The sequence below is a fragment of the Onychomys torridus genome, chromosome 11 (assembly GCF_903995425.1).
Source record: "Onychomys torridus chromosome 11, mOncTor1.1, whole genome shotgun sequence".
Taxonomy (NCBI): Eukaryota; Metazoa; Chordata; class Mammalia; order Rodentia; family Cricetidae; genus Onychomys; species Onychomys torridus.
Window position 1 is genome coordinate 39264025 of NC_050453.1, and position 26904 is coordinate 39290928.

Below are 26904 nucleotides of genomic sequence, written 5' to 3' on the forward strand. Positions count from 1 at the left end.
AAAGGTGTGTATTACCACCGCCTGGCAAAGATCTTGTTTTTATGTGTTTGACAAGTGCTTTAGGTTTTCATACATTCCTGAGAATTGAACCTGAGGCCTTATGTTTGCTTGACAAGCATTCTACTGCTGACCTGGATCCCTAATCCTTTTATTTATGCATTTTAAAGTGAATAAGTGAATTTTTAATAGTAGTGATGAAATTCCTGTGGCATTTGAATTCCATTATACCTTTTCTCAAAGGGTCATTTTAATCACAACCCATCAGAAATTACATTGTTTTAACTACTTAAGTGTGTTAAAATCCTTTGTCTTAACTTAAAAATATGTAAGATAGTTATTCAGAATTCTTTTAAGGGTTATAAGATCAAAACACTTCTGAAGTCACTAGGCTATCTGGCTCATTTTAATCTTGAATGATGTTCTATTTGAATTTATTTGTCAGTGTTTTCATTTAGATTTCTTTGTTTAGCAGGTATTAGGCAAATATTCATTGGCATAATTAATACTTTAGATTGTTTTAGCGCTACTACAAATGATATTTATCTATCTGTTACATATCACAAATATGAATTAAAAGACTTTTTGGTCTGTATTCTGCCAAAAATATTTTAAAATCACATTTGGTTAAAACTTTCTGTGATAAAACCTCAAAGACAAACTCGAATCAGAGGCTTCTGTTTAGGGCCACAGAAGCCAGGCTTAGTTCAGAATCATGTTGTACAAATTAGCCATTTTAATTATGGAACATCAAATTTGAAGATAAGAGAATTTTTAGATTCCTTATTCACATGTCTTCTCTTTTAAAGAGAGAATGTAGAGAATCATCAAACTCATATAGGCAATGAGAAACAAAACCTGTCATGAAAAATCTATTGATTTGACCTTGAAAGCAGCTCTTAGAGTTCTCTTTTACTGTGAAACAGAGAATGCACTTACTCAGTGTGGCTACACTGAGAAAAGGAACAGATGAACAGGTCTGTTGACAACATGCTCTTACCCTGCACCTCAGCCCCAGCCCACCAGGCCCATCATCTGGATCTCTCTACCTCTTGTCCTCTCCCTAGTCCAGGCTACCATGGTCGCTTGTGTTTCCTGCCTGTGCCTTGTTGATCCCCCGCCACAGCTCTTATTAAAAAAACGTATCTGCTCATAATTGCCCTGTGCTTAGTATCTCTGCGATGACTCCTCTCAGAAGGAAGGCTAGTCTTCGGGGTCCTTAACCCTCCATGCCTGGCTTGCCCCTAGCTTCAGCAGTGACCGTGTTCCTTTGTCCTCCTCACAAACTCCAGTCTCTCTCATCTACTCCCTCCTCCCTCCCCCCTCCTCCTCCCTCCTCCCCCCTCCCTCCTCCCCCCTTCTCCCCCTCCCTCCCCCTTCCTCCCCCCTTCCCCCCCTCCCTCCTCCTTCCTCCCCCCCTCCTCCCCCTCCCCCTTCCTCCCCCCCTTCTCCCCCTCCCCCTTCCTCCCCCCTCCTCCCCCCCTCCCCTCCCCCTCCCCCTCCTCCCCTCCCCCTCCTCCCCCTCCCCCTCCTCCCCCTCCCCCTCCTCCCCCCCTCCCCCCTCCTCCCCCTCCCCTCCTCCCCCTCCCCTCCTCCCCCTCCCCTCCCTCCCCTCCCCCTCCCTCCCCTCCCCCCCTCCCTCCCCTCCTCCCCCTCCCCTCCCTCCCCCTCCCTCCCTCCTCCCTCTCTCCTCCCTCCCTCTCTTCCTCCCTCCCTCTCTTCCTCCCTCCCCCTCCCTTCTCCCTTCAGCATTTTTTTAAGAGCTGTTCTGGCTGCTTAGACCATTACTGCTTTTCTAGTGAGTGAGTGCTTATCCTTCGTCTCAAAGGACATGTCTTTAGAGACTCCTACATTTCTTCTCCCAGTCCTTTTAGACTTGATATGGTCTTACTACTGGGGTTTTTTGTTTGTTTGTTTTTCACCTTTGCTTTTTCTTCAAAATCCATATTTTTGTTTATACGTTTGTGTCAATATATTTGATTGATATATTGTTCTTAGGTAGGCTGTAATCTCTGAGTGCAGAATTAGTGTAGTCTGCTCATCACTCTTGCTATACCCACCACATTGCTTGATGTGTAGGAGGGACTTAGTATTGTTGAATGAGTGGCTCCCAGTCTTTTCCCATTTCTACTGCACCAATGCTTTCAGAGTAACGTTTTTGTCTTTGGAGTCTTATTTGCAATGTGCTTTTTATAATTTTTCCTCCCATCTGTGAAAAAATAGAATTTCAAGTTAGTGATTCCCACTTATAAATTTCACACTCTTAAAAACTCCAACTAGTTTTCTTAAAAGCATGAAATCAGTAATACCAAATACTCCTATTTTTTTTTTTATCTAGTTTCTTATTGAATTTTATTTTTTAAGCTCTCATAAGTAGGAGAAACTAAGAAGTCATTGCATGTAGAGTAAGTGAAAAGTGCAGAGGTAGTCATGGTGACATTAAAGTCAATGCCTCCAGAAGGAGTGTCCCCAGAGTGCTGAGCCTCAAGAGTTCCTCAGGATTGCACTGTATGTCTAACGTTGGGAAACAATGCCCCGAGTCCCCTTTGCTAGTTTAGTAAAGCTTCTTTGCTTAGAAGCAGAGATTTTCAGCCTGTGTTAACATTTGGGGATAGTATTTGGGAGGGGCAGGGGCAGGGACGGATTGCTGCCCTGGGTATCGAAAGACATTTTGGCAGTATCTTTGGCCTGTACCCATTAGATTAGTAGTACCCTGTTAAGTAAGTTATGACAACCAAAAAGCTCTCTAGATATACCCTAGGAGGTAGACTTTCTATCACTGAGGGTAAATACCTTAAAAAAAATCACAGCAGCTGGGGAGCGAGATGGCTCAGCAGACAAAGATGCTCAATGCCAACCAACCCCGATGGCTCTTGGAACCCATATGATGCAAGGAGAGAACCAACTCCTACAAGTTGTCCTCACCAGTTCCAGCTAGTCTACGGTAGCCAGCTTGCCGGAGGGACTCCCTTTTTCTGTCTCCCAAGTGTGGTAATAGTAAGCAGTAGCCACACTTACCCAGCTTATCCATTGAGCCACTCCCTCTCATCAGTTGTTGACCTTTTGTTTTGTTTTGTTTGTTTGTGTGTTTGTTTGTTTGTTTTGACACAGGGTTTCTCTTTGTAGTCCTGGCTATCCTAGAACTCACTCTATAGACCAGGCTGACCTTGAACTCAGAGATCTGTGTGCCTCTGCCTCCCAAGTGCTGGGATTAAAGGTGCACTACTACTGCCTGGCCAGTTGTTGCCTTTTAAGTTTAATAAATCATCACAAAAATAAATTGTCCTCATTAATATGATTCAACATTTACATTTCAAAAATAATATATGGAGCACATATTGTATAAGATAATATGTTTGACATAGAACTTACAAAAATAAAGGAGGCATAGTCCCTAGCCTAGGTATCTCACAAATCTGGAAATTAGGAGTATTCTTTATAGAAGAATATCATAAAAATTTTAATGACACACCAGAAATGAAATGAAATTCATAGAAGCTTTAAATTGGGTTTTGAGAGGTTTGGTGTTGATCTGTCTAACCCAGATACTGCATTAGAAGATTAAATGGCCTGTTTGGTATAAAATTAAACTATTCCTGAGAGTGGTTGTAAAGCCCTTGATGGTGATTTTTGTGCAGTGGTAGTTTTGGCTTTGATTAGTACTCTTAGAGAGCATAGCAGGTTGGATGAGAAATTGTCATCCACAAATGTGAAGTAGGTATAAGGCAGTTGTAGAAATGACAAAATCAGACCGTCTGTGTTAGCATAATTGACTGCTTAACCCAGAGCAAAGGGATCTCTACAGCAACAGTCTCTGAATCATTCTTCATCAGCTCTCAATTTATTTGTACACTTCAGTTTTTTTCCTGTTAATGCAAATCAACAGAAGATGTTGCTGTGCCTTACCAAGATTTGTGCTTTTTCATGCTAGCTCTCTTTCAGTTAAGCTTAGTCTTTTGGTGGCTAATTATTGAATTTAGGTCATGTTTGACTGTAGCTAGCTTTTCTCTGTCCTGTCAGCCAGCTCCCAAATAGTGACACGGAGACTTATTATTAATTATGGAAGTTTGGCCTTAGCTTAGGTTTGTCCCACTAGCTCTTATAACTTAAATTAACCTCTTTATATTAATCTATATTTTACCTCATTACTTTTTACCTTTCTTTCATTCTGTATGTCCAACTCCCTCCATGTCTCATTGGCATCTCTTGGGCACCTAGATCCATCTCCTGTTTCTTCTCTCTCTGCCCAAAAGTCCCACCTATACCTCCTACCTAGCTATTGGCCATTCAGCTCTTTATTAAACCAGTCACAGCAATATATCTTCACACAGCATACAAATATCCCACAACATTTGACCCATTAGTCTGCTCAGGCTGCTATTACAGAAGGTCACAGGCTGGGTGGTATAAGACATTTATTCTCTTCATTTTAAAGGCTCAAAGCTCATGATAAAATGCTGCAAGGGTTAGATTCTGGTGAAGCTTCCCTTCTTTGCTTGCAAGAAATGGTCCATCACATGGCCTTCCCATTATATTATGGGGAAAGGAGAGAGTTCTTTGGTGTCTCTCTTTCCTAGAGCTGGTGAGATAGCTCAGTGATTAAGAGTATGTAGTGCTCTTGGAGAGGACCTGAGTTAAGTTCCCAGCACTCACACCAGGTGGCTGGGATTTGACACCCTCTTCTGGCTCTTGCAGACACCTGCATTCTCATGCACATAATTTAAAATTTTTAAAATCTTTTAAAAAAGAAGAAAATAATGCCAGTCTTGACTGTATGTAACTGTGTGCCTTAGAAACACAAGATAGGACAACTATGAGTTCAGGGCCCTTGTGGGATCCATAGGAGGGACACACACGAAAATAGTCCAGTTGGTTTAAGGTCTTACTAACTTTGTGTTAGTCAAGTTTTTGTTGCTGTGGTAAATACCTGGAAGAAAGAAGTTAAAAGAAGAAAATAATTCTTTGTTTTGGCTCACGGCTTTACAGGTTTCTGCCCAAGGTTGGCTGAATCCTTGCTGAGCCCGATAGGAGACTGACTGTTGTGGCAGAGCGTGCTTTGGAGCAAAGCAGCTCCACCTCATGGCAGACCCAAAGTGTGGATGGGAGAGGGGATAGGGCAAGATCTACTCTTCAGATACCCACCCAGACTCCTCCTCCTTCCAGCCACGTTCCCTCTACCTGTCGCTCAGTATGAATTCATCAATGACATAACCATTTGTCTGTCTTGGAGGTTTTTTCATACATACCAAGGTGTGTGTGTGTGTGTGTGTGTGTGTGTGTGTGTGTGTGTGTGTGTGTGTGCGCGCGAATAGCTGATCATTTATTTGTTATTCTTAAAGACTTTTTTGTTTTGTTTTTATTTTTTGAGACAGGGGTTCTCTTTATAGCCCTTGCTGTGTTGGAACCCATTATGTAGACCAGCCTGGCCTTGAACTCACAGAGATCCACCTGCCTCTGCCTCCTGAGTGCTGGGATTAAAGTCACTACCTGGTTTAAAGATTTATTTTTGACTGGACTCAGAATTTGAAGTTCTCAGAGAAGACACAGCCTAAGTCTCTTGGCAATCTGTTCCTGGCATTTTTCTTCGGCATTCTTCATTCTCTTGGCCAAAAGTTTAGCACATTCTGCAGCCTCCTCTTTGTTTTCTGTAGTGCATTGTTTCTTGAGAGCAATACTTTGTATTGAGTTTCAGAACATGTGGAGAAACAAGACGATGAACCTTGGGTGTCTTGGTCTTGGAACTCTTGCCTTTTTTGTTGAAGGGCTTTCAGACAGCATATTGGAGGACATCATCTTTAGAGAAACTGAAAAGTTTTCAGATTCTGTAGGCTCTTTGGGGATCCATCCTCCAAAGCACAGTAGTATCTATCAGTCCAGGAATATCCTTCTCTCCTTTTTTAAAAGCAGGACAGCCAGGGTTACACAGAGAAACCCTGTCTCAAAAAACAACAAAAGAAAAAAAAAATTCAGATTGGCATCCACAAACATTCTTGTGCTTCCTCCTCTCAGTTCTCCCTGGTCTAGTACAAAAGTGCCCCAGATTCAACAACAAGCACACTGTGCCATGGGTCAGGACACCCTACTTCATGGGAAAACTGTGTTTGTTGTTCTCACCACTGATTTGGACCACACAGCCCTTCCACTCTTCACCCAGAACATCAGCAGCTACGTCTGTGGCCATTCACTTTTCATAGACAGTACAAAGCTTGTGTTCATGGGAACTCAATGAGTTTCTGATGGCCACTGGCTGGTAAGAAGATAGTGAGCTTTATCTTGACACAGCTGACCCCTAGGAGGTGCCACAAATAAAGCATGTATACTTAAAAAATGACTGCTGTAATGTGACTACTGGACTCATTTGTTTCTTTTCATTATTAAAAATAACAATGTATGAAATCCATACAAATACATTATTTTGGGCTGATTCCTTTAGAGTGTGTTTCCTACGTGTGGGATCCAGCATACTGAGCATTTTGATAACTACTGCCAAACTGTCTTCCTAGAAAGACTGCACATTCACATAGCTATCGACAGGGAGTGAGGGTGTTGATTTACCCTTATTGCCAAAGTGATATCACTATTTTAAAATTGCTTCTAGTCTGGCGTTGAAATTTCATTTTATATTTTAGATCTTGAATTTATTTGAAATCTTGATGTTCAGCCTCCTTTCAGTTTCTTTTTTTGGCCACTTGTTATTTTCCTATGAATTGCTTTAATTGGCTCATTTAATTAAGAAATTAAAAGTCATTTTAGTATTTATTTATAAACACTTTTTAAGATAAATTTTGCATGGGTTCTGGGGATCTGAACTCAAGTGCTCTTACTCACTGAGCCATTTTGCCAGACCAAAAATAAATTTTGAATATGAATTTTTTATTGAATGCTGCACATATAAATTTTCTGATCAGTTACTTCTCTTTGGACTACACTTATGGCATCTTTTAAAGTGAGATATTTCATTTTGTAGACATGTTAATTATTTATTTATGGTTTCTGTATTTTGTGTAGTGTTTAAGAGAGACTTCTCTGTATAATCCATTCTTTTATGTGCAAGTCTCTTTTGATTCTCTGTTCTCTGTGTTGTTTTCTAGTCCTCTACAGTAGTGTGTTTCTAGTAGTTCCTGTATGGATCAGGTCTTGGAGATCTGAGAGGATAAAAGCACCGTCGTTTATTAATTTCTGCACAGCTGCCCTTGCTCTTTTCACTCATGGTTTCTCCTCTACCCTCAGCAAGTACCCCCCTGTGTTGCTGTAACCTTATTGTATTCCATTAAGATTTGTGGTGTTTGGGTTGTATGTGAATAGAGATAACGGAGCACTCATATTTTAGATGAAATAGTCTTTGAAATAAGAAAGTAGAATGTTCACAGTTAACTCATACATGGATGTTTTTGTTTCTAAGTCCCTGGCAATATTTTTACACAGTTGATATTCTTGAATATGTAACTTCTATATAAACCTTGATGTGTATTAAAATTATTTTTAAGAATGGAAGCTATATTTAAACTAAATTGCTGGACTTTGCTACTTTATCTTAATGTTAGTAGGGAAACAAAGCAAATATAGCCAAGCCCCTTTTTGCTTTTGGGGTTTCTTTCTTTTCTTTTCTTTTCTTTTCTTTTCTTTTCTTTTCTTTTCTTTTCTTTTCTTTTGTTTTGTTTTGTTTATCGAGACAGGGTTTCTCTGTAGCTTTGGTGCCTGTCCTGGAACTCACTTTGTAGACCAGCCTTGAACTCACAGAGATCCACCTGCCTCTGCCTCCCGAGTGCTGGGATTACAGGCGTGCGCCACCACCGCCTGGCGGGGGTTTATTCCTTAACAATAGAGAATAAAATTAAAATGAAGAATGTAGAAAAATAATTTATTGCTCTTTTCTTTAAAAAATTTTTTTATTCATTTTACATACCAACCACAGATCCCCCTCTCATCCCTCCTCCTGCTCCCCACAACACAGCCTCCCCCTCTAGCCCCCCTATTCCCTTCTCCAAAAAGGTAAGTCCTCCCATGAGGGCACAGCAAAGTTGGTACATTCTGTTGAGGCAGAACCAAGCCCCTCTCCTCTGCATCAGGAGTGAGCACGGAGTCTGATATAGGTAATGGGATCCAGAAAGCCAGCTAATGCACCAGGGATGGATCCTGATCCCACTGCCAGGGGCCCCTCAAACAGACCCAGCTACACAACTGTCTCCTGTATGCAAAGGGACTAGTCTGGTCCCATGCAGGTTCCACAGCTATTGGTTTAAAGTTCATGAGTTCCTATGAGCTTGGTTCAGTTGTCTCTGTAGATTTCCCTGTCATGATCTTGATTCCCCACTTGCTCATATAAGCCCTCTTCCCTCTCTTCGAATGGGCTCCCAGATCTGGGCCTGGTGCTTGGTTGTGGATCTCTGCATCTGCTTCTTTCAGTTACTGGATTGTAGTAGGAATCTTAAAAGTTCTTATTAATAAAACTCAAACCCGAGGCCAGTTATTGGGGTGATTGCTGGAAGATCAGAGACACAGAACAAGCCACAGCTATCTCACCTTGCTAGTTCCTCAGGTGATCCTGTTTCCTCAGGCTGGAAGCTTCTGAGTCCTCCTCCACATGAATCTCAACTGAACTGTGTTGCTCCAAAGCTTAACTAACTACATGCTTTTTCCTTTTTAGTTCCTGGTCCTCACGCCTTATATACCTTTTTCTTTCTGCCCCCACTCCCTGGGATTAAAGGCATGGGTCACCATGCTTAGCTGTTTCTAAAGTGGCCTTGAACTCAGAGATCTGGCTAGCTCTGCCTCCCAAGTGCTGGGATTAAAGGTGTGTACCACCACCACCCAACTTCTGTTATGGCTTACTCTTCCCATTTTCTAGCCACCATTTCTGGCTCTGTTCTAGTGGCTGTCTGTTCTCTGACCCCAGATAACGTTTATTTCGGGGAACACACAATATTTCAGGGAACACAATACCCACACTGGATGAAGGTTCTATGATGATAGTTAGGGTATTCACTAATCTGATTACCAGGGTAGGTACCCTCTCCACTATTGCTAGGAGTCTAATCTGGGGTCATCTTTAGGATTCCTGGTAATTTTCCTGGCACCAGGTTTCTCCCTTACCCCATAATGGCTCCCTCTATAAAGATACCTGTTTCACTACTCTCCCACTCCATCGCTCCCCAAGCTGGACCTTCTCATTTCTTCCTGTTCTCCTCCCCCATCCTCTCCCCTCTCTTGCCCCCATAAGTGGATACTAGATGTAAAGCAAAAGATATTCAGACTGCAACCCACAGCTCCAGAGAAGCTCCAGAGAACAAGGAGGACACTAAGAGGAATGTACAGATAACCTTGGGAAGGGGAAACAGAAAAGATCTCCATTGCTCTTAGTTTCAATTAGCTGGAGCTAGATGCTATTCTAAGCACAGCTTCTGTTACCATGGAGTTTCCTTAACTCAGGGTCAGCTTCCTTAAAATGCTGGGGCCTGCTTTATGCTTTGAAAAAAATAACTCTTAGTGGCCTTGAGTAGCTGTAGCTTTTGTTACACCTTAATTGCTACTTCTACACAAGAAACAAAGTATTTCTGAAGAATCAATACAACATTCTGCATTGTATGCTTAGACTTAAAGCATGTGAAGTAGAGTAGTGGATATATAGAAATGCATTTTTAAAAATAAAGAATAGACAGTATTTGTTTTACAATTATATTGTTCAAATTAAATGAATAGATTTGATAATCTTTTTTAAAAGTTCCTTGATTATACTTATGTACTTATGGGGACACACTTTCTATCATGTAGGCAACTTGAAAGAGTTTGTTCTCTGTCCATTGTTTATGTACTGCAAGAATTATCAGGCTTGATGGCCAGCACCTCCACCCACTCAGCCAGCTCACTGGTCTGATTTGACAACCTTTTTGTTTGTTTGTTTGTTTTTCGAGACAGGGTTTCTCTGTGTAGCTTTGCTCCTTTCCTAGAACTCACTTGGTAGCCCAGGCTGGCCTCGAACTCACAGAGATCCACCTGCTGGGATTAAAGGCATGCGCTACCACCGCCTGGCAGATTTGACAGCCTTTTAAAGACTATTTTAAGCCTTTTGAATCTCTTTAAAGTATTTCTAGGGCTATGAATTTGTGTGTGAGTGAGTGTGTGTGTGTGTGTGTGTGTGTGTGTGTGTGTGTGTGTGTGTGTGTGTCTGTCTGTCTGTCTGTGTGTATCATATTAGGGAAATGCCACTTCATTTATTCTTATACAGGTGGACTATTTAAGGGTTTCTGGAATTGTACTAAGAGTCAGTGATCTGGGGGATGGAAAGGAGCCTATTTTTCTTTTTCTTTTTAAAAAAGATTTATTTATTTATTTATTTATTTATTTATTTATTGTGTGCACAGAAGAGGGCACCAGATCTCATTACAGCTGGTTTTTGAGCCACCATGTGGGTGCTGGGAATTGAACTCAGGACTCTGATATATTTAATTTCCCTTTTACTAAGTGAATTCTGCTCAGCTCAACTGCCAGCACTTTGAATCTCTTTGATTAACTGTCTACAGAAGTCTCTACCCGTTCTGAAGTCTTCGAGCATTTCTTTTTTCCAATATGATAACATCTACTATACAAGTAGTGTGTTTGGATTAGCTTCTTCTCACTGCCAGGCACTTACATACAGACGTCTGCTTGCTTTTTGAAGACTAAGCAAGTAGTCCTATTTTTACCTACTTTACCCACTTGGCCTTCTGCCATAAATTTGAATGTTTTTTTTCCTTGCTTTTCAGTTACGGATGAAGATACAGTTAAGAGATATTTTGCCAAGTTTGAAGAAAAGTTTTTCCAAACCTGTGAAAAGGAACTTGCCAAAATCAACACATTTTATTCAGGTGAGTAGTCACAAAGAAAAAGAGACATTGTGCAATGTCCTTCAACTTCTTTCCTTGTTTATGCTGCAGAAGTGCCATTGTTTATCTGGATGAAGAACATGTCTGCTACTGTAGTATCTATACTTTATGTGGCCATTGCCTAGGTTCCTTTACAGTTCTAAGACCTTCAGTTATACATTTGATCTATCTTTTTATAGGTTTTAATCCCCACATCCCGATTATCACTTAGGCTAATTTTACGCCCTTTCATTGGCTAAAGCACTCAGTCTTCTGCATCTCTCTAAAGCACTGGTCTCTTGAGTGTCATCTGCAAGATACTACTGAAGCTTGAAAAGAAAATACTAACTGCTATTTTTATATGTCTAGCTTGTTTTAATGTACTTAATAGAGATTAGTAAAGCAATGTCCTTGTAATGGATTGCCTAGAGCATTGCCTTAGGCACCACAAATCCTGTGGAGCCTAGTTGATAATTAGATGGTTTTGTGCATACAGAATCACAACAGTGATTTAGATTCAGAGAGATTCATCCAGACTCTGAATAACCTTATGTGTATTCCCTCATACATTGCTGAATTTGCCCCGTTGAGGCTTGGAATCACCTACTGGATGTAATGATAACTAGAGGATGTAGCAGGAATCTTAAATGATCTTATTAATAAAATCAAACCTGAGGCCAGCTATTGGGGTGAATGCTGGAAAATCAGAGACACAGAACAGGCCACAGCTTCCTCACCTCGCCAGTTCCTCAGCTGGTCTTGTTTCCTCAGACTGCAAGCTTCTGAGTCCTCATCCAAATTGATCTCAGCTGCACTGTGCTGCTCCAAAGCCCTAAAAGCTTAACCAGCCAAATGCTTCTAGTTTCTGGTCTTCACACCTTATATATCTTTCTCTTTCTGCTGTCACTCCCTGGGATTAAAGGCGTGTGTCTCCATGCTGGCTGTATCCTTGAACACATCGAGATCCGCCTAGCTCTGCCTCCCAAGTGCTGGGATTAAAGGCGTGCACCACCACCGCCCAGCTTCTGCTATGGCTTGCTCTGACCCATTTTCTAGCCACCATTTTGGCTCTCTATCTAGTAGCTGTCTGTTCTCTGACCCCAGATAAATTTATTAGGGTGCACAGTATTTTGGGGAACACAATACCACCACAAATGGATTTCTCTCTTCTCTTGGCAAAGGCTTTGGAAATACCATAGTCTTAATACTGGCATAATCATTAAAAGCAAGCAAGCAGACAAACAAACAAAACCACTAGTATGGGTTAGTTTGAGTGTTGTATTTTAAAAAACAGCAGGAAGGAGTCACACCATACAACAGGGCCCATGTGGAAGGTTTATTGAGGAGAGGGGAGAGAAGGGGCAGGGATGGTCTCTGGGGACAAGGAAGGGAAAGAGAAAGAGAGAGAGATGGGTGGTGTACAAGGCCCTCCTTTTATAAGGAAACAGTGAATATGCACAGGGGGTGCTCTAGGTGGCGGCAGCTGAGGTATATCCTGTCAGGACCCTGAGGGCAGGCCGGTGCAGATGCATAAATGCTGACATTCCTCCCTTTTGTTTATTATAAAAAGGTGAGGAGTTAGAAAGGGGTAGCAGGTGAGGCGGGGATGAGGGGGTCATGTTCTCCAGACTGCTTCTTGCTGTCCTGGGGTGGGGCGTCAATCATCTTTAGGGGACCTGAGAAAACTAGGGTATTGGCCACATCTTGGGGTAGCTGGCTGTTTCACTTCACTGTCCAGGCTCTATGGAACCACCTGCACCTCTTGGACCTGGCAAGATGCTATTCAGATGGATCCAAGTCAGCTACCTGGAGCTCCACAAGAAATCATAATGAGGTCACCAGCCAAGATGGAGGAGAGCCACGTGGTTGCTGTTAATAGTTACATGCACATGCACACAGAATTAAACAGGAGTTGGGTAAATAGAAAAGGAGAACCAGTGTGAGCCATGCAAGACAAAGCTGGCTTTTCCATCTCTGATTTGCACATTGCAGCAAACAGAACATTTAGAGAGGAAGAGCAGACAGACATAAACAGGTCTTAGAGCAAAGAAAATGGAAGAAAGTGGAGAATTCTTTTTCGGTTCCCAACTGCCTGGTCCAAAGAATGGTCAGTGGGTCTCCAAAAGGTGTTGTATAACACACAGTTCCCAAGTATGAGACAGAGAGAAGATCCAAGGGCTGGAATCTCTAGCGTCCCAGAGATTCAGTGAGGACAGACAAGAAGGCACAAGGTGCTTAATGAACTGTCATCCATTAAGAGCCCAAGAGAGACAGAATCGCCTGGTACCAGGACTTTGAGAAACGCCAGAAGGCAAGGAGAGGATTGTGCTTGAGAAATAAAGCCTTACATTCAGGGGAATGGTCAGAGTCGGGTGGCCCCACCAGAGACCCAATTGTTGGTACTGAATGGAAGGCAGAGCTGTTGGTGAATGAGAAAGCAAATTGATTGCAGGTGGAAGAGAGCAGATCAGAAAGTTGTAGGTGTGAGGGAGGGAGAGAGCAAAAGAGTGAAAGAATGAAGAGCTGTGTTGGAGTAGGGACTTGATAAGAGAGAGCTTGAAAGTAGGGTACTGCCTTCATCTATTGGATCACTGGCAGAAGTCACAAAGGTCCTGTGAAATACTGGGATATGGGGTGCTGGTAAGCAGCCATTTTGATTGGTATCTAAGGAATACGGGACCAAGTCTGACTGCAAAGGCAGATAAGTTAAGTCCTTAAATCATGTACTAGATATGAAGGTAGTACATTTTCCATGAGTGAGGTAGAGAAGGTCCAAGGGCTGGCATCTCTAGCTTCCCAGAGATTCAGTGAGGACCAATGAGGCACAAGCTGGTCAGTGGACCGTCATGCAAAAAAGCAGGGGCCATGGGCTAGCAGCCCGAGTGACACACAATTGTCTAGTGCCTGTTGGTTTTTGTGGCAAACCCACTAACAAGAGTTTTATCAAAAAGAAAAAGGAACAAAAGAAGATGTGCTCAGGCCTGTGAAAAACACATGAAAAGAGAGGGCAAGGTAGAGGGGCCCACCTTTTAAGGGCTAGCCTGCACGTGCACACTCTGGTCTACGTGGCTACTCCATGCACCTGCATAGGTACCATGGTCACGCTGTGCACGAATTACACAACCACACATAGCACAAGGGTTTACATAGGACGTGTGACCCGGAAATGACTGGGCAGAAATGACTGTCCCGCTAGAGCATTCGAGATCACTGGGACGTGACTATCAGTACCAGGACTTTGAGAAAAGCCAGAAGGCGAGGACTGTGCCTGAGAAACAAAGCCTCATTCGTGGGAAATGGCCAGAAGTGGGGGGCTTACCAGTTGTCGAGGTTGGATAGAGAGTCCCAGCAAGCCAATCCATTAGCTGGAAAAGTAGGCAGACCAGGTTCCAGGGTCCCAGCACATTTCGGACTGCCAGGAGAGCCTTTCCTGTCAGGGAACCAATGTTGTATTTTAAAAAATGGCAGGAAGGAGTCACACCATACAACAGGGCCCATGTAGGAGGTTTATTGAGGGGAGGGGAGAGGGGGGCAGGGACTGGTCCCTGGGGACAAGAAGGGAAAGAGAAAGAGAGAGAGAGAGAGATGGGAGATGTACAAGGCCTACCTTTTATAAGGTGTTCTAGTAGCTGCTGCAGCTGAGATCTATCCTGTCAGGACCCTAAGGGCAGGCCAGTGCAGATGCCTGAATGCTAACTAACACCGAGAGTGACTAGTTGCATGACTTTATTAGTTTCTTTTTCAAAGGATGTTTTTTCCTCCTCGCTTGTGTACAGTTTTTGGAAGCATCTTATTCAGGTATTTTCTCAACAGCCCTCAGATGGGTCTGATTATTCTTTTGTATGGCACAGTGGGAGATTGGGAGAGGTAAGAAGCAGTATGAAGCAGCTTGCCCAAACCCTAAGAGGCTAGGTCCAACATTCTTTTAGGTGCTGTTGTTACTCAAAGTCAGTACTGCTATGTATCCTACAAAGTGGATCTTTGAACATCTGGTTTCTCATGGAGTTCACCATTCCGATGTATTTGCTACTGCTGATTTCTTGGTTACTCACTGAGAATGGAGATGCCCACCTCCCAATTTAAAGTTTTATCTCAACTTTGTGCATAATTCTGGTGACTTAATTGCCCTTGTGTACAGTCCATTTGGGGTTCCAGTCTACTTTGGTCACATTCTCTCATGGCCATACTTGCCCAGAATTGCTCTCCTCCCAATTAGTAAATCCCAGCATAAAATTCTGTGACCATATTTTCCAGGCTTTAAGCTTTTTACACCCCTTCTGTAACATCTGGATGGATACATGCATACATACACACATACTTTCATTTTGTGTGTATAGGTGTTTTGCCTGCATGCATGTCTGTGAACCATGTGCATGTAGTGCCTACAGGGACTAGAAGAGGGGATTAGACCCATGGGACCTGAGTTACCCATGGTCATGAGCCACCATGTGGGTACTGAGGATTGAATTGTGGTCTTCTGAAAGAGAAAATGGGGCTCTTAACCACTGAGTCATTATTCTAGCCCCTTATTTTTATTTGTTTTGTTTATTTATTTTGTATCTTACAGAGTTCAAATTCCTTCACTACTTCATTTTATTCTAGTCAATCATGTTACACCCAGTATTGGTGTCTTTTTATCTGTCATTGTAATCATTTTGCCCCTGTACTTTCAATCCTTTTATCCTTAGTGCTTTATATTGTGCTCGCCTAGCAAAACTCAGTGCATCTTGTACCTTAGTGCCAGCCTTCTAGACTGCTTCACATAACAATAGAACAACTTGGAACAGATACAAATTCATCCTTAACTAGGTCTTCAAAACCTTACAAGGTATCTTGTTTTATTACTTTTCTCTTTCTTTGCTAAGATCAAATTCAAGGCCTTGAGTATTCTAGGCAAGCTCCTGACTACTGAGCTATCCTTGCCATCACTCTTGAATTCTTTATCACCCTACCCCTTTCTTAGAACTCATTAAATGACCGCTTTCTTTACAAATCAAAATGAAGGCAGACAATTCAGATGGTAAAGTGCTTACTGTGGAGGCATGAGGGCCTGAGTTCAGATCCCAGCTAGAAGCTGAGCATGATAATGCCTTCTGTAACCCCAGAACTGGGGAGAAGAGGCAAGACATCTTGGGGGCTTGCTAGCCAGCTAGTCTAGCTGAAATGCAAACTTGGATTCTGAGACAGACTGTGTCTAAAAAAATGTGCTGTGTTTTAATAATAAAGTTTATTTTAAAAATAAGGTGAAGGACTAGGGAGATGGCTCACTGAGTAAAGGGTTGCCACCTAAGCCTGAGGACCTGGGTTCAAATCCCTAGAAGCCATGTATACAGGAGTGCACGTGTCTTTCTTCCCAGTGTCCCTTCAGGGGGATTGAAGAGCCAGGAGAATCCCTGGAAGCTTACAGGCTTGCTAGCCTACATATGCAATTTGTGTGTGGAAGGGTAGGGAAAATATAAGAGCTTGTCTCAAACAAGGTAGAAGACAAGGACCGACCTCTGAGGTTGTCCTCTGTCCACCACATTCATACTATGGCATTTGTGGGACCTCATTCACACTCACAAATATGTGTGTGCACATACACATTGTGTGCAAACACACACACAATAAGAGGGGGGCAGAAAGGGAGAGAATGAGTAAAAATGAGGTGATAAGCAATTGAGCAATACATTCTAATGCCAGCCTCTGCTTTCTACGGGTACCCACATGGAACATACACTCAAGGACACATTTACACACACACACACACACACACACTAAGTAATTTTTAAAAAACAGCAGCCACCTATTCCTATCTTTGCCATATGCGTATCTATGTCACACCTTCCCCAGATGACTGTAAATATTCCTTATTTTTCTCCATAGCACTGCTTGAATTCAGTTCTCTGAGGCTTGTTTCAGTAATGCTTTCTTCTGAGAGCAATTGAATAAATGGATTTAACTTTCCTTTAAACCAGTTCAAGGTTCTTAGCAAATCATTCCTTTCAAACCAGAAGAAAATAAGCAAGTTCTTTAACTATAGCCTCCTCTTTTTTCTTTTATGTCAGGGCTTCTTCCCAGGCAGAGAGAGGAGTTTATAAAAAGACACAGTGTCTTTATTAAGAGATTACATGAACCTCCAAAAGCAGAGACAAATTGAACTCTTGTTTGAAAGCATGAAAATGGGTAGATGTTGAAGAGAAAATTGTCCAGAAAGGATTGCAGTGTCCCCAGGACAGATGTGATTTCCAGTTAGGAGGTAGAAGGCCAAGGGAGAGCCAGCAGTGTAGACAGTGGGGAGCAACTGGTAGGAGAGGATGCTGTGGTCTGGGTCGGAACTGCCCCGAAAGCTTGCCTTTAACCCTTTGTTCCTGAGCCAGTGGTGCTGTTTGGAGAAGCTGTGGATCCTACAGGAGATGGGTCATGGAGAGCAGAGACCAGCCACTGCGGGTGGACTTTGAACAGTTCATTTGGCCCTTGGTTGTAGCCTACACTCTACTGCCTGTTTCCCGGTGATATGAACAGCCTCCAGCTCACACTGCTCTGCCACTCCTTCCCACTGCTGGACTTGAGTCTGAATCCTTACACCAGAACAAATCTGCCAGGGGTTTTGGTTACCGTGATATAAAAGAACACTTGAAGGAGCGTGTCTACGTTAAAATGCTGTGAGATAAGGTCTAAGGCTGTCAATGAAAAATATACAAGATTGGGTTTATTAGCGTTTTTTTTTTTTTTCTATGTAGACCAGGATGGCCTCGAACTCAGAGATACATGCACCTGCCTCTGCTGGGATTGAAGGTGTGTGCCACTATACTTGGCTAAACCTTCATATCTCATGTGTACTTTCGCACCTATGAGTGTGAATATACAAATGTTTGTGATTTAAATGTTTTTAAACAAACAATATTTTGTCTGCTTTTAATCTGTTTTTAAAATACTTTTTCTGATTAATTTTTAGATGTTGATTGTAATTCACTAAATTGTGGGGTTTTGATGTTTTTGTTTTGTTTAAGACAAGATATCTATGCAGTTCTAACTAGCCTAGAACTTGCTATATAGACCAAGCTGGCCTCAAACTCACAAGATTGGACTGTCTCTGCCTCCTGAGTTCTGGGATCATACCCCACCTAAATTGGTTTTGACCCATAGTGTGTTGCAGGATTCAGTTTGAAAAGTGATATCTTTGAGTAGATCAGTTTTCAAAAATTATTTTGGGTTGGCTCTCATGAAAATTTTTGGATGCTGTAAGATGATGACTTATCTGTGTGTATTGGCAGGGCCGTTGGGTACAAATTGATAGTCGCTCAATTTTTGCCCTATCAGCAAGGGGTGAGTAACATGAAGACAGGACTGGCAGAAACGGCTCTGGCCCTTGGAGACAGTCTCCCTTTCCTCCCTGTTAGCTGCTTTCACACAGTAGATTGTCTTATAGACTGCAGTCCTCAGACACTCGCTCCTAAGAGAAGTCCTAAGAACTGGTGAGTTAAGTTCTGGTAAGGGTTGGAGAAGATCGCTCTAGTTAGCCCAAGCTAGTCTCAGACACCAGCCTCCTGACAGGGCTTTCCAATGCTGGGTAGAATTGTGTACGCCACCTACTTGAGCTTTTTTATGAACTCACCTTCATCAACTAAGGTCACACAGATTATTTAATGCCTAAAGACGGTCAGTCTTTAAGTGTCATATAGTCTGAACCAAACATTTTAATACCTTCCAATTTTATGTCTTTCTAATCATACCAAAATGCCAAAGATAAATAAAATAATAAGAGTGCTAATTCCCTCAACTGATTACATTTTGAATTTTTAAACCTTAGTTTTTTTTCTTTTGTCTTGTTTGTTTGTTTTTCAAGAAAGATAAGGTATCTGTGTAGGTCCCTGGCTGTCCTGGAACTCATTCTGTAAACTAAGCTATCCTTGAACTCAGGATCCTCCTGCCTCTTTGCCTTTCGAGTGCTGGTATTAAGGGCATGTACCATCATCTGGCTGTTTTTGTTTAATTTTATGATTTTTAAAAACCTTATTATTTTTTGGTTTTTCAAGACAGAGTTTCTCTGTGTCACTTTGGAGCCTGTCCTGGAACATTGTAGACTGGGCTGGCCTCAAATTCACAGAGACCCGCCTGCCTTTGCATCCCAAGTGCTGGGATTAAAGGCGTGCACCATAACCATCCTAAGCCAACATGCACTTGCTTATAAATTAATTTCCAGGACTTTTAGGATTGTGCTTGTTAAGAGTAAGAAGCTGTTTTCATTTGAAAACCTGATGTAAATTACTTCCTTGTTTTTCACCATATGTCTTGTTTAATTTTAAAGGAGCAAAGTAGCAAGATACAAAATAAAACATCAAAAATGAGTAGCTATTCTATATGCAGTAGTGAAATCACTTAGCAAGAGCTTGGAAATACAGTCCCATTTATCATTACCTCAGATCACAAAGAGTAGGAGAAGAAGGAATATGGAATGAGAACTCCACTGGCATGAAAACTCACACTGAAGAAATGTTAGAAGATAGAAAGGACTCTTTATGTTCATGAATTAGCAGAATTAATATTGTTAAAATGGTCATACTTCCCAAAGTAATCTTCAGATCCAGTGTAATGCCATGAAAATTCTAACAGAAAAAAATCATAAAATTCATCTGAAACACAATAAGACCCCAGTAGTCAAAGCCATTTGTAAATGTAAAAACAGCAATGTTAGAGGTATCACAGTATCTGACTCAAACTACTATCCAGCCACAGTGTAACAAAAACAGCCTGGTACAAACACAAAACAGCCATGTAAACAAATGGCCCTGAAGATCTACAAATAATATTGTGCAGCTACGAGCATGTGACTCTGTAAAACTGCCAGAACAGACATTGGGAAAAAGACTTTTCAGCAAGTGATGTGATTTTAACTAGATCTCTATTTTATACTAAGAACAAAAACAAAAAAATACATTCAAAATGGGTCAAAGATCTTAATGTAAGACCTGGAACTCAGATTCCTAGCAGAGTAATTGAATACTTGCATTATCAGGCATGCAGGTGCATACCAGGTAATGAGGGCTGTATTGATCTGCTTCAGTGAAGATATGTATCCAGAAGAACAGCTGCTGTGGGAGAGAACACTTGGCTAAGTTAGCAGTAAAATCTGTATTTCCCAAGAGTCATCCAACTGTGTACAAAGTAAAGCGTTATGTTAAGTGATAGTTGGTATAGGCATCACCATCCATTTGTCTTTTAGCTGTCTGGTGGTGACACCTTTAAAGTTTTATTGTGATACTGGGAAGTTACAGGAACTTAGGCTTAGCTCCCTGTACTACATTGTTCTTTCTTTTCTCCATCACAATCAGTATGGAAATCCTACTTGTAGCCTAATGTCTATTCCAGTTCCATTTTGGAACTGAGAAAGTTGTCATAGGATGAGTCTGTAGACCAGCTGTCTACTGCGAGCCAAACCTGGACAAGTACTCGATGATTTGACCATGTACAGTTAGTTTGATTGTTAAATCACAATTGTGTTTGGAGATTCTGGAAATTTGTATCAGTTTATTGTTATCATAGGCATAATTATAAGATAGTTTTAAGCACAGAATTCCTACTATAAGTGTTTTTTGTTTTGTTTTGTTTTTAGGAGTAATTAAGGTTTCAAATCAGTTGTTTTTAAGTAATGGTACTTACCCCAGGTTAGCCCAACCTGGTTAGTTGAGTCCTTAAAAGGAACTGAGCTAACCCTTCATACAAAGTAAATAAGGACTTGAAGTGAGAGTTTCTCCTTTAGTGACTTTGAAAATGTAAGAGTGATCTCTAGGGGCTAAAAAGGGACCCCCCAGTGACATTCAGTAGAGACATGGAGACCTCAGTCTTAGAACTACAAAGAACTCAATTCAGCTATATCCCACTGAGTGTGAAAGAAGATCCCAAACTACAGATGGTCCTGAGAGCTACACTAGCAGGGAACCCAGCTACACCATGCTTGGTTTGTTGATGCCACTGAGTTTAGAAATAGAAAACTAATACAAAAGCCAGTACGTGGCAATTCTAGAAATGTCCGGAAGTTTCCTTTTCCAAAAGCCACAGTCACGCTAGAAGATGGCCACTAGGTCCTTTGAGAAGGAGTTGAGAAAAGATTTACAATATATTCCTTTGGAAGCAGCAAGAGAGGACAACCTGCTGTATTTCAGTAAGGGGTCCCATTGTCTGTGAATTAGCTCTAGGTCTGGAAACAAGAGCTCAATTGACTAAAATCAGCTGTCTGCCACAAGACTATACAGTCTTTGCAGTGATCATGCAATATTCTAATAGTTTGCCCATTTGTTTCATTCCTAAGAAAAACCTTGATCAATTAACCACAGCTAAAAATCTTGTGGGCTAAACTGTTCTGGTTAGTGATTCACCCAGTTGCCTTTTATGATAAGCATGCCCATTTTGTTTTGGTGGTGAAATGCTACCATCTGGACCTTCTGTTCTAGGGTCTTTTTGTTGCCACTGAAATCAGTGAACCACGATGGATGCATCTCTCATGACTGTGCCTATTCTGTGGTGGAGAGCAGACTCAGAGCTCTTCAAAGATACAGGTGCTTTCTTCAGGGACTTCCTACATGCCCTAGTGAAGGGGTTTTGCTGGGCCTCCTTGGAGAGAATGTAGTTGGTTTTAGAGATGGAGAGAGTGAGCTCTTGAATCTAAAAGCAGATCCCAGATAAATGGAACTATAAGGATGGATTAAATTAATTTGAATGTTAATTTAATTTCTAGTAGTGAAAACTGATTTTAGTTTTCAATATAGTTTATAATTATAAGATAGACATGAAAAATAAATTATTAAACATAAAATGATTGGTAGTTAAGGATAAAGATAATCTTCAAAGCATCCAGTAGACCTAACTTCTGAGAAAGATAATCATATAACTCATGAAGGAAGCGGCAGTACCAACGAATATAAAACTACTAATACTCTACTTCAGTGTGTATGATAGTCTCCACAGTTGAGAAGGAGAGAATTCCAAGAGGGTGAGTCACAGTTAGTCCCTCTTATTGTTACCGTCTAATTACCATCCTTATTTACTGATGCTAGCTGTGCCCCATTTCACTCTTCACTTAATCTTTATAAGTGCTTTTCCATCCCATCTATTACAAGTACTTTTTAGGAGAGTTGTTATTATCTTTTTTTTCACCTATGAAAGACCTACAAGAGTTGAAAAAATAAACTCAATTAAAATTGTACGAGTTAATAGCAAAGATTTGAATACAAATCTGCCTGATTCCATATACTAAATTGTAATCTTGGAATGTAAGTTACAGTTATTTTTAAAAAGTAATTGACCCTTTATACCAATGGAATCTGCATCTGTGAATTCAACCAATATATTTAGGGAAAAAAAATCAGAAGAGCAAAGTGTATAGTTCAGTGGTAGAGTACTTGACTAGCATGTATGAGACCCTAGGTTCCATCCCTGCCATGACACATTGTGTGTGTGTGTGTGTGTGTGTGTGTGTGTGTGTGTGTGTGTGTGTGTAGAGACCTATAAGTCGGGGCTTAAATTTTTTCCCTTCATGATACCTTTTTACCCCCCAAATTTTTACTTGATTTAGGGTATGTAAAATAGGATTATAAATCACACACTTACTGGTAAAAATAATAATTATACTTTGTTTTATTTCACCATTTATTAAGGATAAATACAAATTTGCATAATAGCAAGATGAATATACTTACTTACTTTTTTATAAATAATTGAGTCTTTGCTGATTCTTTGATGTTGTAGGAAACAGCAACTTTAAAATTTTCCAGAGCTGATCAATGGTTTATAATTGTCTAGTGACAATTTATAATGGCTTCATAATTGCCAATAATGAGAATACTTGTTTCTCATTAAATGCGTAATAAAAATGGCAGCAGTTTTATAAGGGCTATTTAAGAAGTTGTTAGAAATTTTTTCTTAATCTCAAACTACAATTATTTGATATTTTAAAATCGTGAAATCTGCCAACCTGGTTTATAGAACAAGCTCAAGGACAACCAGAACTGCACACAGAGACCCTGTTTCAAAAAACCAAAAGAATAAACATTTTTTTCTCTCTTTCTCAAAAACAAAACAAAAAAAAGGCAAAAACAAAAAACAAAAAACCCAAAAACCCAGTAAGTCAAAAATACCCAAACAAAGCAAAACAAAAAGCACAGGAGAAAACATGGACTCAGTTTTGTGTTAGCTAACTAGTCCTGGGCATGGGGCCTGCCCTGGACTGGGATTGATACACCCAGTGACACTCTGTTGGAGAAAACTGATTTTCCCTTTCTCAGCAGGTATCAGTTGCAAATAGCTTCTGGTTGGGGGTGGGACTTTGTGTTCACTTCCCCTTCTTAGTGTGTAGAGCAATGTAGTTTTTTTAATAATCAAAATTTAAAGATAAGAATTTCTGAAACTCTGTCTCCAGACATTTCAGATGATGACTTAATAACTCTTACATTTAAATCATTGAGAAAGTTACATTTACTGTAAATGCTTCTATTGAATCTTTTTCAACCCGATCTTCCATTTGTTAACTGTTTAGTAAAAGTTTCAAGGAAGGGTTTAAAAATGAGCTATTATTTGGGGGCACAGCTTTTAATAACGCTAATGCTTTTTCTTATGTCAGAAAGCATAACATTTCACTGGTGCTCTGATGGAGGCTGAGTGCCTCCCTATGAAGCATTGCGTAAAAGTGATGTGCTCGCAACCAGTTTTTTTTCTTTTTTGCTACAAATTTAACTTCTCACTCAGTGTTGCTCCATCACCATCTATACAGACACTAGTAGTTTATATTCACCATAAAAAGCTCCATTTGTGAAAAGTTCAGCTCTCCAATGACATCCTCCCCTCCTAATGGGTAGTGAAAGAATAATTTCTCACACATAAACATTCTTACATAAACAATTATATTCTGTCAGAAATAGATGTTTCATCTAACTGAATGGCAAACTTAAGGGTTGTCTATATGCCTGTAGTAAACTGCTTTTATTAGTCATTACGAATTCTAGGAGTTTTATTTCCTTCATACCCATACTTTTTTCCCCCCATGAACTACTTACTCCCCCCCCAACCCCCCAGACAGGGTTTCTCTGTGTAGCCCTGGCTGTCCTGGAACGCCTTCTGTAGACAAGGCTGACCTTGAACTCACGAAATCTGCCTGCCTCTGTCTCCTGAGTACTAGGATTAAAGGTGTGTGCCACCACCACTGCCTGGCTGAACTATTCATTTTTTTAATAGCAGCAGGTAACACACGATCTCCCTTCATGTAGGACTTTTTAGATTTTGGAATTAAATAGAAATTTCAAACAATACAAGGAAGCACTTTTAATTGACAGTAACAATTTCTTAAAACATTATTTAAAGTATTCAAAATATTATAGTGGCTTATTTTAGCATACTGCATGTTCAATATTAAATTGTTTTAATTTAACTGGCCTCATGCTCTCCACAGGCAAAACTTTGTTTTCAGTTAACCTGAGAGGTTTTTCCACACCATCATGATTATTAAAAGTAAATCCTGTAAAAGTGATTTTACTACATACTCTGTTTGTGAAGCAGAGTGCTACACTGTGGTCACTATTTTACTTTTTTCTGCTCAAATTTAGTCACTTATCCATAAAAGAGAATATTCTCATCCTAAAATAAAAATGTTACTAGTAATGTTTCAAATAAATACTAGCTTTAATGTATAACATAATTTTTTATGTTTAGTTTTTAATATTGGTGTTTATGAAGCCACCAAGATGCCTCAGCACTTGTCACTCAGTGATGCAAGCCTAATGACCTGAGTTCGATTCTTAGAACCCACATGGAAGTGGAGGAGAGAAGCAAGCCCACAGAGTTTTCCTTTGACCTCCACACACATGCCATAGCACACACCCATCTCCACACATGCATAAATCATGCACACTCACAAAATAGTAAATACAACTTTAAAATGATGTTCCATACACATACAGCACTAACTTTAGGAAATAGCGTTTGTGATAAGCAGGTTGTATTTATATATTTAGGTAGGTAGGTAGATAGATGTATCATCAGTTAAAGAAATAAGAGGTCATGAATTTGACATAGAGTAAGGAGTGCATGGGAAGAGGTGGAAGGAGAAAGGAAAGGGGAAAGCAGTGTAATATTTTAATTGCAAAAAATAACATTTTAAAAAATGATGATCATACTTATGTATCAGCAGTGATAAAGAAGTAGCAAAGGACTTATGTCTTTACTTACTGTGGCTACACATTTGTGTTTATATGAAAGAAGAAGGTAACAGCAATGTTTAAGATCAAACATTCTAACAATATAGCCTAAAAATACACTGATTTGATACTTAAAGGAATGGCAGCAGGAAAATGCAGAGTCTTTTCTGTAATTAAACACTTGTGATTCTGTAAGTGGGGAACTCTTGCATATACAGAAAAAAATCATAATATACAGTAGTCTGAGCTGAGGTGATACAGTCAGCATTTATTGGCATCACATGTCTTGATGGCATGTGCAGTGCAAAGTAGATTTGTGTGTTCACAATCAAGGCTCAAATGCAGTATACAATGCACCCTGAATGATCACTATTAGAAACTAACTACTGGTTCATATCTTGTTTGATTTTGAATTAAATTTTGGTCATTACATCTTCTGAAAGCTTTTACTGTTTCCATATGTTTTGATTGTGACTCACAGTTTAAAAGTCTGTATATTATAAGTAGGCAAAAGGTGACTTAAAGAATATGGGGGTCTGAGTAGGTCACATGCAAGTATTACTTAAAGAAACATTTGAAGATTTGGGTTGTGGAAAAAGTCCCTATTGTACTGAGGTAAAACTGTATATGTATAACAAACACATGTATCTAGAATAGTTAGTTTTTTAACACATAATATTTTAGTTTTAGTCTGTTTTGGAACACCTGTTTTGGAGAAATGATGAGGTACAGTGGGAAACAGCAATCAGAGCCCAAAACTCTAATTCTAGTCCTATTTTGTTGTAAAACCAGGAACATTTCTTTAAATGTTTTTTTAAAATTACATTATTTAGTGTGTGCATGTGTGCCTCAGTGTATTATTGGAGGCTAGAGGACAACTTGGGGGGGTGTTGGTTCTTTCTTCCTACAATGTGGGTCCTAGGGATTGGACTCAGGCTCTCAGGCTTTTGCAGCAAAGTGCCTCTAGCCCATTTGCTAGACCTCCAGAAATATATCTTACATAGCTCTTTGAACATAAAATACATAGCACAAAAAATTATTCTATTATTTATTTATTTATTTATATGCTGAGATAAATCCTAGGGCCTCATGCACGCAGGCAAGCACTTTACTAACTGGGCTCTATCCCTAGCCCCAGTGTTTACTCTTTTAGAATATGTAATTTTATGTATAGCCACACTATTGTACAATCATCCTTATCTAATTCCAGAACATTCTTGTCATTCCTCAAAGACATACTATTCCTTATTTCTGCTAGCAGTCACTCTACATTCTCTATCCTCATCTACTGCCAGCTGCTAATCTACTTCCTGACTCTGTTGTTTTCCCTATTCTGGACAGTTCATGTAAGTAGAGTCATATCATATTTGCGGTGAGGTTGTCTGGCTTCTTTCACTTAACATATCTTTAAGGTTCATCCACATTGTAGCGTAAACTGATACTCATTCTTCTGTATGGCTGATACTCCATTTTGTATATATATTTGTGTATTCAGCACATTACCTTTTGTTTATCTATTCATTATTTGATAGACATTTGGCTGGTATGAGGACATGTTTATATATGTATACAAGGTTTCATTGTGGGTGCCTTATGTTCAGTTCTCTTAGATGTATAACTAGGATGGGTGTTGCTGATCATATGGTAAATTTTGTGTTTAACTGTTTTCCAAATTCATAATAGTTGTACTGTTTTATGTTTTCACTCTTAGTGACTACATTTTTTTTAAGATTCATTTTATTATGTATTCGGTGTTCTATCTGCATGTATGCCTGTAGGCCAGGAGAGGGCGCCAGATCTCATTACAGATGGTTGTGAGCCAGATGTGGTTGCTGGGAATAGAACTCAGGACCTCTGGAAGAGCAGTCAGTACTCTTAACCTCTGAGCCAGATCTCCA

At 40.4% G+C, this 26904-nt stretch overlaps 1 protein-coding gene across 2 annotated transcripts in view; it reads left to right on the forward strand.

The window, feature by feature from the left end:
• Xpr1 (xenotropic and polytropic retrovirus receptor 1) overlaps positions 1 to 26904 on the forward strand; it is a 155148-nt gene that overhangs the window by 66074 nt on the left and 62170 nt on the right. For both annotated transcript variants that reach the window (XM_036202115.1, XM_036202116.1), the window contains one exon: positions 10740 to 10841. In XM_036202115.1, coding sequence (XP_036058008.1) covers positions 10740 to 10841 — 102 coding nt within the window. The remainder of the gene's footprint in view (positions 1 to 10739; positions 10842 to 26904) is intronic.